The 13413-nt window shown below is 44.5% G+C and overlaps 1 protein-coding gene across 5 annotated transcripts in view; it reads left to right on the top strand.

The window, feature by feature from the left end:
• Positions 1 to 13413, top strand: part of patj (PATJ crumbs cell polarity complex component) — a 202823-nt gene that overhangs the window by 174206 nt on the left and 15204 nt on the right. For 4 of the 5 annotated variants that reach the window (XM_038698650.1, XM_038698647.1, XM_038698649.1 and 1 more), the window contains 5 exons: positions 8593 to 8686; positions 9995 to 10087; positions 10808 to 10900; positions 12733 to 12798; positions 12992 to 13076. In XM_038698650.1, the coding sequence (XP_038554578.1) occupies positions 8593 to 8686; positions 9995 to 10087; positions 10808 to 10900; positions 12733 to 12798; positions 12992 to 13076 (431 nt within the window). The remainder of the gene's footprint in view (positions 1 to 8592; positions 8687 to 9994; positions 10088 to 10807; positions 10901 to 12732; positions 12799 to 12991; positions 13077 to 13413) is intronic. The other variant, XM_038698651.1, reaches the window with a different exon arrangement.

Below are 13413 nucleotides of genomic sequence, written 5' to 3'. Positions count from 1 at the left end.
GATGGCTTTTCCAGCGACAGAGAGAGATTTAATCGGTTTAAGAGTGACAAAAGAACATTTCTGCCTACATTCCCTCTGTGCTGTTTAACAGTCGATGGCACAATATGTTGACAGCATAACGCCTTGAAATGACCTTTATACACTACTAGATTGTTTAATAGCTGCCTGGAAGCAAGTCGTAGGGTGATCAGGCAAAGCGCAGGACACCCCAGATCCAAGTCCACATCCTAGGTCTGGGGCCAGGCCGTCACATTGTGTTGAAAGGCGGAGGGGACATAGGGGCCCAGATTAGGCGTCACGAGAACGAGACACAGATATTTTAGAGAAATCTTCAGTGGTGAAATATAAGAGTGATCTGGCTTCCCTCCCGCAGAAAACTTTTTACATTCTCAGGAAATCTTCAGCACCAATTTATGGTAGAAAGGTCTTTATTTATGTGAAGGGAAACTCTAAAGTCAGGCGGCAGCTGACAGACTCTAAACCTCTAAGAGAATCAGTGCAGCTCTCAGTCATTCTGTGCTGCTTTCAGATCTGTTTCTCTGTAATATCCCTGCTGAGTCATGATTTAGTCCTCACTCCTCTTCTGTCATGTCCACAGGGAGAGAACGGAAAAACCTGGCCAACAAGAAAGTGTGTCAAGAAGCTGAAAGATACTGACTGGTGCTGCACGTTTTTGGGTCATTTTATAATTGGTAGTTACTTTTTTTTGGACAATGCACATTTGTTTCTTCTATATTTAAAATGCATTGCATGTTTTCTTATTGTGCACATATTCATTTACTCATTTAGCTGACGCTTTTATCCAAAGCGACTTACAATTGCTGTACGTGTCAGAGGTCGCACGCCTCTGGAGCAACGAGGGGTTAAGTGTCTTGCTCGGGGACACAGTGGGGGATTGAACCCGGGTCTCTCACACCAAAGGCATGCGTCTTATCCATTGTGCCACCACCCCACATAAACCTTTCTCAAAACATTTTCATTTCTAACATAATGTAAATGACACCTATGATCAAAGTCGGACCCTGCAGCCTCTTTAAGATGAATATTTAAACATTTGCCTCCTCCGTCTGACACATGAAGATGGATAAGTGTGTCAGTCTGAAGTGAGACTCGACTAAAGACCTTCGTCGCTCTGACTGATGCGCTGCTCGCTGTGTTCAGGCGTCGGGATGATAAATCGCTACCACAACAAGTCATTGCATCTGTTGTCAAATCAAGAGTCATTTTCTAGTCAGCGCAGCTGTAAAATCTTTATCTTTATGTATCATCACCAACATTTAGTTGATACGCGTCGGATGTCAAGTACGAGCCGCTGACGTCCGTCACGTCCCAACAGCTGCTGCGAGTGGTTGAATGCTGCTGGGTTACAAACCTGCAGACAGGGTCACACAAAGCCTACTTGTTGAAGCGAACGCATATTTCTCATAGTTTAGACGCCATAAACAGCTGAACAGCAGAGTCCAAAGGAAAGTCAGGTCTTACAACTGTTCTGTCAGCAACAAGAACATCATGTGACCATATTTGGACGAGAGGGTGGAGCTGGCTAGCTTGGTTAGCAAGGTGCATCTGTAGTTCACGTCAACTGTGATTTTATTATAATTCAGCTTAACTGAGCAGGGACATTAATAAAACATGAATGTAAATGTGAATTAGCCAAAAGACTGTCGTCCCTGGACAGTTGGTACACAGTCAACCTAAAAGTATAATATCAAATGAATTTAACAGAGTAATTAAGTCATACATTATGAGAGCATGCAACAAAAGAAAATATTAGTCCAGACATTTTACTGAAGTACTTCTTCATGTACTTCATGTTATTCATGGCGAAGTTGCTGCAAGCAGATATTGTTCTGCAAGATCGGATATTTTGCTGTAAAAGAAATTAATTTGTTGACAGGAAACATTTTACTGACGGTATTTAATATTTTTGAGACTTGATAGAAACTTTAATAAACAACATTTCCTCGTTATGTTGATAAAACATGGAGTCGAGTGGCGTTGCATTTGAATGAATTTGAAGGTGTTATTTCTTCAGCAGGGTCGTCGTGTTGAGATCAGAGCTCCCCTTTTCAGCTGGCCTACAGGTCCTGCACACAGGATCAGGAGGGTTTTTCCTGCTGATTAGATCTGATCAGAGATGACGTGGTTCTTCCCATGATGCTCTCTTGTGTCGGATCTCTGCAGGGGAGCTTGGGTTCGGATCTCACTTCACCGGACAGTTTTCTCCCGTTATGACGGTGTCCGAGGGTTTTTTCCCCTCCTGGCTGTTGTGATTGAATCAGGTCGGTGTGTCGAGGCAGGACGACACAGAGAGGACGCCGCCGCTCTCGCTGTGTTCAGCCAGGTGTCAAAATCTTGTTAAAGTCGTGTCCTTGGGCCGCTGCAGAATGATTTATCTCTGGATAAAAGTCGCCATTCGGCAGCGAGTAATGGGATGTCGACTGGACTTTGGAGGTCATCTTCATGGAAACGGACCGTCGTGATGTCTGTCCCTCCGCACATCTGACCTACTGTGTAATAATACTGATTCACTGTAATTATATCGGTCCAAAGCAATCAGATAATCATTGCTCTGTAGACTAAAACGTCTTCAGATATCACAAAGCTTATCTGTAAAAGTGTTTAAAGGACATTACTCGAAAAAGACACAGAGAAATAAAAATGATTTCCACGTGGAGTCATTTGTCACGGTGGATAAATCGCTCGTCTCTTCTGAAATCTTGTTGTTGTGTTTTGTGCTGCTTCACAAAGACGTGCGATCAGGCGGTAAAGTCTTTATCACCTCTGTCCATCAGCAGCCGGTTATCAGCTTTAACGCACGACAGAAATAACGAGAGATGCTGCTGAACTGAACGAGCTGTCAGGAGGTCGTTGAGAATCGCAGATCTGACGGCAAATATCCACAAACAATAATTAGGCACAAAACAACACATGAAAGCGGCGCGTCATCGGCACGCAATGAGCGGAATTTAATTTGGGAGTGAGACGTGACAGACGAGATGAAAATAGACAAGAGTTTGGAGGGCAGACATGTTGGTCTCAGACTCCCTGGAGGGGCAACGCATTTAATTTGGACAAACAAAATAAACAAACAACAACAATGAAAATAATTGTGTAAACCTTCGCCGCAGGTCTGTTTATGAATCCTCTCTGTGATCAGATTGGTTGAATTTAAGTCGCAGCTGCACGCACACAGATGGTAGTTGGAGAAATGATTTGCCACGGCTCTGGTTAACCTTTTGATTGTGATCCTGGTTTATAGAAACCAGCGCTGAGTGTCGGTAATGAGCTTTGTTGACCCGTCCGTCCACCCTGACCTCCTCCCTCAGAGGTCTTCAGACACTATGTTGATGTCGTGCCCCTTCTGATCTGACAGGGGGGGTGACGATACACTTAGCTGATGAGATGAGACGTTATTTTAACAATTTCCAGAATATTCTAATTTTTTATTATACCTAATGTCATTTTCCATTTTTCAAAATTCATCATCATCATGTTCCCCCGACTGCTCCATGTCTCTTTCATTGCCATCCATAATCCATAATCTGGATATTTTCAGTGCTGTACTTTTTTCCCATTTGAAAAATACAAACCAAGCACAAATTACGGTGTATTTCTCCTCTGAATTGGTCAGTTTTTAAATTAAAATCGATGACCAAAAGACAATTATTATGAAGTGACTCTTGGAAACATCCAATCAGACTTTCCAGCTGTGGAAAGAACGCCTCCCTCCATCATTCTCCATTCTGGTTCTTGGCTAACGGCGGATATGAACAGCAAAGTCCGGTGCCGCTGACCTACGGCGCAGTCGCTCATTCACGTCCAGGATGGTGCGTTCAGTAACGCAGCGTAACTTGGATTAGTAACTGTAATAATATCACTGCTTTGGAAAAGTAATCCGTTACGCTACTAGTTACTGGGAAAGGTTATATTATTACAGTAACACGTTATTGATTGTGGGACAGTTTTTCAGTGGGTGTGAGTTTTCAGTGTTTCCTGTCTCAGTTTGAAGCTCGTCTGTCCCCGGTGTTCTCGTCTTGTGATCACCTGTGTTTAATTATCCTCACCCCTCCTGTGCGTGTAAATATACAGGGAGCGTCAGAGCGATAACACCGAATTTGAGTCACATGACACCGGGGAGGGAAAATGGCTACTTGGACCCAATGTGGACATTTTCACTTAGGGGTGTCCTCACTTTTGTTGCCAGCGGTTTAGACATTAACGGCTGTGTGATGTGTTATTTTGAGGGGACGGCAGATTTACACTGTTATACAAGCTGAACACTCTCTAAAATATTTATATGGTGGTCTGTCTGTTATTTGTTGCTTTTCGTGGACGTGTTTCCCTCGGCGTCGTTCCTGGTGATTTGTGTTTCCTCCGGTTTACCTCATGTCTCTAGCGGAGGGGATTTTGTTTCCCTGTGTGGATATTTGGACTTTATTTTAAACTTGTTTTCACTGAGTTTTTGGTTTTGGACTGCCTGCCGGCGGAACATTAATATCCTGAGTTTTGGTACGTCACACCCCTGCTCCCTACAGATGAGTCGAACCTGAGAGTTAAAAGTCAACATATAGTGTTTTTAGAACAATATTTTCTACATTAAATTTTTCTAACATTTCAAACAAGCATCTGATGCTGTCTTTTTTTGTCTTTGTGGAAAAACAATGTAAGAGACGGGCAGCAAAATCCACAGTGCTGCTTGTTAGTTTCATTTTAAGGCACCTTTGCTAAATGACAGCAGAGTCGGTGTGAGAGGTTTTTATTTTAGACATTATTTTCAGCAGACAGGCAGCTTTTGTCCGCTCGCCTCAGCTCTTTAATGTCTGTTTTATAATAGAGGTAATCATCGATGCTTTCACAGAAGACGTTTCATCGGACTGAGATAGCATCTTGGACGGCACAGTAATAGATAATAAGAATAATTATGGGAACAGCTGATGACGATTCCCTTTGATAAAGTTCAGCCACCCTTCGCTTCCTGATCAGGCTACAGAACAACATGTCTCTGATTAACAAATTGATCATCTCCTCTGATTTTAGATGTTCTTATATATTTAAACTCTCAGCAGTTTTCAGCCCCTCTGACGATGAATGAAACCAAGTGTTTGGTTGAGCTGTTGATCGCTCTGCATGTTCAGTCCAGAGGAGTCAGCGTTTCATTTATTTAAATGTTTAAGTGATGACGTTTCCTTTAATATTCAGTGACCCTTCACTTCCTGCCTGCTGACAGGAAACGCGGAGCTGACAGACACGACAGAAAAACACTGTTTTTATGAAATAATATGAACCTGCCGATTCCTTTTTCTCAGCAGTTTGTTTTTCTGTGCAAAACTCTGCACACACAAGGTCAACCAGCTGACGACGACAGTCTGAAGTCACGTTTGATCACGCGTGATTCCCCAGAACCGCCACTCTGAAAGCGTTTAGTAGGAACGCAGAGTGTGTGCTGTGTTACAGATCTCTGTGAAGTGCAAAATGAAAAAGCCCACAGGGAGTTCCCATCTCCCACAGAAAACTCCGCTCCTGAACAAACGTTGTGAAAGACGAACGTGTCGAGGTCGTGAAGCTGGTTCAGGAACGCGGGGCCTTTTCGTTCTTGTGAAATGTCATCTTTTGTGCCCAAGTACTGTTTCAATACACACATTTGCATTTTGTCAATAACGGTTAAAATTCCCAGAAGTGTTCTTGACACGCCCGTTTTTACCCAGGATGCATCACCACAGCTGTGAGCTGTTTTTCTGTCATTACATTCTGAGTAATGACGTTGAATGAGTTGTATGTATTAGACAATGTAAAGTCGCGGTTACAGTACTTGCTTTGTATTTGCTTTTATTTCATATCATTCTTACTCATCCACCAATATACTTTGTAAGTTAAAACCTACTTGCCAATAAACCCGATTCTGAGCTTTTTGTTTTGGATGGTAAAGCCTGGCTGTTGTATTGGAGCTCTGCAGGCGTGCTGGGGTTATTGCACAATACCAGCAAGAACGCATCGTCTCAAACCGTCAGCAGCGTTCTGCGCGCTCGTGGCATTGCAAGTTCATTCCTCCAAGAACCACTGGCAAGAACGTTCTCCCCAAGAACACAAGTCCGTTCTTTGCAAAAGAGGAGCTGCAGCAATTTTGTTGTTTTTCAAACATTAAACCATGTAAACGTGTTCTGGTGGAACCCCTACATAACATTATGAACCTGAAAATGAGCAGAATCAGAAAGACTTTATTGATCCCCGAGGGGAAATTCTTTGAATGACCATTTTATGTCAAAATTATTAAATATTCTGTTGTTATGTCTGTGTTTTGAAGTCAGTTAAAGAGGCGGTATTCTGCTTTTTGGCTTTTCCCCTCTCCTTTTATTGAGTTAAATACCTTTTTGTGCATGTAAAAACGAAGCCTTCAACACAGGCTGAAGAGGAGCTGCAGCAACGTGCAGTATGACAAAAATATAACCCTGTAAACTTGTTCTGGTACAAACTCTAAATAAGATGAGGAACCTGAAAATGAGCAGAATATGACCTCTTTAAGATTTGAAAATCCTCTAGTGCACACCGGGCAGAACTTTATTGTTTATTTCACACTAACTGAACCCTAACCGTAGTTAATTTAACACCGTCTGCTGTAGTTTCCACAGATTGTGAAGAACGTTGCTACTGGACATAATGGAGGTTTTACCTTTCATGTCTGGTCCTTTAGTTTCTTACACATAGAGCTGTAATGTTTGGCCGTCCACAAACATTTGGCTATAGAGTTTTAACCCGTTAGCCAAACAGACGGGGAAAACGGCGCCTGTTTGACAGGTGATCTCTGACAAGTGGAGTCTAGAAGCACAATAATGACGATGTGGTCTCAGTAACAGGGGGATCTTGCTCGCGTCCACTCTGAGACCTCCCTGCAGTGTTCTAATCTTGGCGCTCCACAGATGGCTCAGATCAAAGAAGCCAGCTTCAGACGGCTCCACGGCGGCGGGTTAAAGTGCCCTGATGGTGGATTTGTACCATATGTCGTGCTGGAGCAGATGTCCTCTGCTCCCTCAGCGCCTCCTCCTGCCTGTCCGTCGGCACACTTTGGGGAAGTGTTGTTGGTTTCCGTTACCCGGGAGGCTTGTTGTCGTCGCTGATCTTTGACTGTTAGCGTGAGTTTAGATCGCAGCGACGTTCCCGTCAGGAGCTCTTAGTGAGTCACCAGCTGCTGGGAGAGAAGACGTGCAGGAGAGGAGGTCTTTGTCTCCTCTCTCCACGTCGCTGCTACAGCTTGTTGGACTTCAACAGATGAAATTGCTCAGCAGAAACACGGCTGACGATGCCAAAGTCAGACTCCCTGTTATCAGTCCGACCCAACTCACAGGAAGTGAAAATGAGCGGGAAAACAACCCACACAGCATGGACAAAGTTCACAGCTTCCACGGCGTGTCCGGTGGCGTCGACCTGTAGGAGCGTCCCAGACGACCGCTGAAAGGTGTTTTTTAGACTGCAGAGATTACAACTGAAAAGATGGAAGAATGACTTTGCCTGCAGCTTTGCTCTCACGCTGTTTACTGTTTACACACACCTGTGACATCACATCCTGTTTCAAGACTGAATGTTAAAACCAAAAAGGCTCAAGATCGATGCAGCAGAACCAGAGACGTTCTTGCCCACAGTGCCAGTAGCGGCTGATGTAGCCTGCGGCAGCTGCAGAGGTGACTCCACGCTGAGCCGCCGCAGATCACACAGCTCGCTCTGCGACGCTGAAGGTGTCGCGCTACTTTACTGAAACACCTGGAGACTCGCTGACCTGGCAGGAGAACGTAAAACAACAATACTGCAAAAGCTCCAAATAAATGAGCCAAGAACAATTCATGTCATGCACTTCATTAAATAAAACAGCTCCTCTCAGCTCCTCTCAGCTCCTCTCAGCTCCTCTCAGCTCCCCTCAGCTCCCCTGCAGCTCCTCTGCAGCTCCTCTCAGCTCCCCTGCAGCTCCCCTGCAGCTCCTCTCAGCTCCTCTCAGCTCCCCTCAGCTCCCCTGCAGCTCCTCTCAGCTCCTCTCAGCTCCCCTGCAGCTCCTCTCAGCTCCTCTCAGCTCCTCTCAGCTCCCCTGCAGCTCCTCTCAGCTCCTCTCAGCTCCTCTCAGCTCCTCTCAGCTCCCCTGCAGCTCCTCTCAGCTCCTCTCAGCTCCTCTCAGCTCCTCTCAGCTCCTCTCAGCTCCCCTGCAGCTCCTCTCAGCTCCTCTCAGCTCCTCTCAGCTCCTCTCAGCTCCCCTGCAGCTCCTCTCAGCTCCTCTCAGCTCCTCTCAGCTCCTCTCAGCTCCCCTGCGGCTCCTCTCTGTGTCCTCAGGTGGTGAAGCTCTGCATTAATAAATAAACTCCTTCACTGAAGAAATGAAACTGTGTTTTTGTTGTTCTCTCTCTCTGAGTTCACCTCTATGTGCTTTAGATATATTACTGAATATTTTGGTTGAAACATGTTGCCAAAGCAGATTGCAGCAAAATCAAAGTTTACATTTTTAACACATTCTCAGTAACACATTTCTCCCTCCAAGGTCCAATTATTAAAATAACAAACATTAATAATAAATGTGATAATATCTATAATAATGTGTCTCTCTCTCTGTAGAAGTGAAGACGCTGTAAACCAGATGGCCGTCCCCCCCTTCTCGACTCCCCCTCCTCCCCCTGTCCTGAGCGCTGAGGTCACAACACATCCACAGGTACAGATACATGGCATCCCTGTCCACATACTTTTGGCCAGGTACTTTGCACCGGTGTTATCCTTTCTGATTGGTCAAACCCCCTTTCAGAGACGTTCAAGGAGTTCATTCACCTCCTCTGTAGATGCTCGGGTCACGTCTCCAGCAGGACTGGTATCAGTGGCGGTCCTAGACCAGTTTTATTGAGGGGGCCACGCTGGGGCCAGTTGTTTTGACAGAGGGGCACATTGTTCAAGCTTTCAAAATGTCTTGTTTAGTATATTTTATAATGTTTCAGTATGTGTCAGTAACAGGATCTTTTCAGTGACTTATAGTTTTATTAAATAACATTATTACCCCAAGTACCAGGACATTCTTTGATGCAACACTTCTTTGAGAGGCTAAATGAACAGTATGTAAGTGTACTACACATTTTCCGGACCCCAGTTTGTATTTTGTATCCCACTATAACTTTTGCTAGGAAACAACAAACTTCTCCATATTCACCCCTGTTATTAGTCCAGATATGAAGTATACACAAAATTAAATACTTGATGGTAGGATATCATCTGTGCATTATGGAGGGGGATGCATATTTTACCAGACTGCATGTCCAGCCGGGTGGGACCAGTAGGTCAACAAGTGCTGTTTAAATGCATTATGAAATTGTTATGATGATAATTTACCCTTTAAGGAGGGCACGCAGAACAATTTCGACAGTTTATTAAAACTCAATTTATAACATCGTTAGGCTATCGCAAAATAAATGTTGCTTTACTGCTCGTTTTATTTAGACATTCTCAATTCAGTGCATTGAATAATACAAAGTTCAATAACAGGCAACGTTAACGTTAGCCTATAAAAGCGTTCTTATAATCCGTGTGCCAGCTTGCTCTGCAAAAACCTCGTTGATAAAACACTAAAAACGACAGATGAAACAATCCACATGTTATATTTTTCATTTACTTAGTCGAAAGTCCGCCTTCACCGCTGACAGCACGCACGCTTACATTTACATTTTCTACAGTTTCTATCAGGGATAAGAAAGTCCTTATGAATCGTCTCTGGGGATAACTACCTCGGCACGACACCGGACCGCGGCGGTGTAACGTCCTAAAGGATCCCACTAGTTGAGACACGTTTGTTCCACCTTTCGCATCAGCGCCGTAACGTCGCAAGGACGATTTATTACTATGATAATTGTAGCGTTTTCGTTCAGAGGGGGGTCCAAGGGCACTGGCCCCTGTTGACAAATAGTCCTTTAATGGAGCTGCAAAGACCAGAGGGGCACCTGTAGACTGACCTTCTCATATTCTGTATGTGTGTCAGTCTGTCTGTCCAGCTCCTCTCGGTGTCTCCGCCCCCACAGATGGACCGCGCCTACCCACCGCCCTGACGCTCCACCCGGCCTCAGACACACTGGTCAGTTTACATCAACTCAGAAACAAGTTCCCCCATTTGCTCTCATCTTGGCTGCTGCGTCATTATTTACGTGCCTCAGTGATGCTGGACTCCAGTTTGAGAACCCAGTTTAATTTGCGTGTCTGAAGACGGCTGCACCGGGAAATGGTTTCATAACATGGGTGTTACTCGAGCTGTCGAACCACCCGAATCAATAAAACAAAATCCTCCACGGTGGAGAGGGTGGTCACATGCAGCAGCGGAATCAGCTCCAAGGGTCAAGAGCAGAGGAGCACTTAGTCTTTTCATGGACGACCTTGTGGCGGGTGGGCAGGGATCTCTGATTTCTTCACAAAAAAGAATTCAGCTTTAAGATTCTAATGATTATGTTTAAAGAGGTTTGGCTGATCTTTTATTCTGCATCTCTGCATCAAGCGGCCCTGGAGTCTGAGCTGTAGAAGCTTCAGCCGGCAGCTGCAAGTTGTTGCAGGAACAAGAAGCACTTTTTGTGGACGCCATTTTGACGGGTGCAGTCACCAAAGAGGTTGCAGTCACAGCTGAAGCATCTACTGCACGGTTTTAAATCTTTCTGCACCTGCTAGGCATTTCAACATATGTGAAAATAGGGCCCAGGTTTAAGAAGTGCTCCTCAGTATCAGAGTATAAGAGTCACATCGTCACTCACTGTGGGCATCCATCCATCATTTCTCATGATAAACTAACGAGTGATCTGCTGAACAGGACGAGACGAGCGACGAAGCAGAACAGAACAACAACAACAGAAGCAGCAACGGCGCCGCCAAGAGTCTGAGAGAGGCCGACACTTTCAAAAAGGTACTGAACTCATTCATGCACACAGTGAAGATCTCTGGCACAACGTTCTAAACTTAAACACAGCTGAAATAGAGACATGTTGATTATAAAACACACATTTCTCCGGTAACGTAGGCCAGCAGATAATATTTTGTTTGGGCATGATGTAATCTTGCAGTAGAAAGAGAGCCACGCCCTCACCGACAAAACAAACAAGCTACTGATTATAAAATGACGCAAAAACGTGCAGAGGAGGGAAGACTAAGTCATGACTCAGCAGGGATGACATTACAGGAGAAAAGTTGATCTGCAGGAGAAACAGATCTGAGTGCTGCACTGATTCTGTTAGAGGTTTAGAGTTTGAACTGTCTCCTGACTTTTCCCTCACCAGAAAGCAGGAAATTAAGTGTTTAATGCTCAAAATCTTTCCAGCCCAAAGTGACGCCCTCGGTTAGTGTGATAGTGACATTTTGACGTCTTTAAAATCTGTCCCGTGTTCTTGGCTGGTGAAATTGAAATCATTAGTGGTTCGTTCCAAATACTCTCCTCGACCTGTGGCCTGCACTACGAAGGGAGTTCAACCTACTCAGAGTTTAACTCCGCCTACGCTGGAGTTAAACGGTGGATCAGATGCTGGTCAGTTAGAGTCCGTGCTAACTTATTAGGAGTTGGTGCACGTTCACATAAAAGCGGCGTGTTCGGCCGTGCAGGCGCATGCTCCGTATTTCTCCAGAGGAATGCACGTTGGTAGTCTCAGGAAATTTTGACTGTAAAGACACGTTAACTCTAAATCTAATATCGTGGCAGCCGACAGAGTCAGGGAGGCTTGTCAGCTTCGCATGGAGTAAATCTGTAGCCTGATTATCTTCCCAGTGTTCTGATTGTAGATCAAATCTCTATTCTGTATTCTTTTATGTGTAATATGATGAAGATGTAAAGGTCCAGCTGCACATGAGGTCCACTGTAATAGAAAAAAGGAGCCAGCGGAGAGAGAATTTTATTTCCAAGATTAATCTACAAGTAAAAAAACTAGAATATTCTGAGATTATAGTCACACATTTATGAGAGAAACTTCACTTTGCAAGGCTGCAACATCACACACGTCTGCAGGCAGTGGAAAGTTATATTAGACTTCACAATCAGATTCAGCAGTGAGGAAATACTCGTGAGTTTAGCCCACAGTCACTTTCATGCATCTCAGACTTCACCGTGGATCAGCAGAGTGATTTTTGATTTTTATGTGACTTTAATTTCAGGGATTTTCTGATTTTTGTTCCTGTAAATTTCACACTTTCATCTTGGATTTTTTTTCTTGGTTGACCCTGGCTCCCTATTTTTTGGACACGTAAAATAGTCTAAATATCTAAATATGTGAAAACACTCAGGAGAATTCAATTATAGCCTTAGAGACGGGCTGCATCTAAGAAACTGTCCCGTTAATTAGCTAATTAAGATTCCTCTCTAAATCACCAGGCTGCAGGGCTCGCTGTGTGAACGGGATGCTGTTGCGTTCAGAACTTCAGCTGCAGCCTCAGTGGAACAAATCAGGATGAAATCTAAACATATTTTATGAAGCGGTGTGTATTAATACTTCTCATCATTAACACTGAGTACAGATGTGGTGTGGAGTCCACGTGCAGGGGAACCTCGAGGTAACCACCAACAAAACCTTCTCAGAGCAGTTTAGAGATGCAGCTTAAATTGCCATGGCAACAGACCTCGGGTAACACCTGTCCAACTTTCGTTGTACAGGTGAATCGGTTAAAGTTACTCCTGACGTTACCTGGATAAGCCAGTTACCTCCCTTTCATAGTACACGCCACTAGTGTGCTGTGTGTTTGTGTTTCCTGTAGAGGCCAAACGTTGCAGAGTCTCCAGAAAACGAGTTTCTGGCTCCGAGGGCGTCGCTGGAGCAGCAGGTAACAACAGAATAGCTGAATTTACCATCACAGAGCTTGAAATAATTATGATTAAAACCCTGACAAAGATGGTTTCGCCTGAACCTGCTGCTGGTCTGTCAGTATTTTCTAACATGAACTATTTAATGTTTCTTTCAGTTTCTGTCTGCTGCTTCACCGAGCTGATCACTAACTTTAATCTGTGCGTGTCCAGTCCTGCAGGTCTCACAGCAGCTCCAGTAAACCGACAGCAGCATCTCCTCCTCTGATCAGCCCCGACCTGCAGACCGTCAACAGAGGTACACAGTTTGACATCTGACAACACAAGCATTTCTCCATTTCCCGTTTGTATAAAGCAGTAGTGTATGTTGTAAAAACTACAGTATAAATATGTAGTACAGTATATAGAGTTAATATGTAGTATCGGACTGGGACCCTTAGGACCGTTGGACGACGCGAGGACAAAATGTCTGTGGACTAAACGTCTTATTACAAGTCCATGTCCTGGACTGATCTCTGCACTGGGTCGTAGTCGGGGCATATTTTCTTCATGCAGTCCAGAGCAGCTTTCTGTTCTTTAACAGGATCTCAGTACTTGTTCCACCACAGCGCTTGTAGAAGCAGCAGCCGGTAGCT

This window comes from Micropterus salmoides, unplaced genomic scaffold (genome assembly GCF_014851395.1).
Source record: "Micropterus salmoides isolate LMB-PRFRI ecotype aquatic unplaced genomic scaffold, ASM1485139v1 Ms_hic_scaffold_5, whole genome shotgun sequence".
Lineage (NCBI taxonomy): Eukaryota > Metazoa > Chordata > Actinopteri > Centrarchiformes > Centrarchidae > Micropterus > Micropterus salmoides.
The sequence above is the reverse complement of the archived record's forward strand: the minus strand, read 5'-3'. Positions and strand labels throughout refer to the sequence as shown.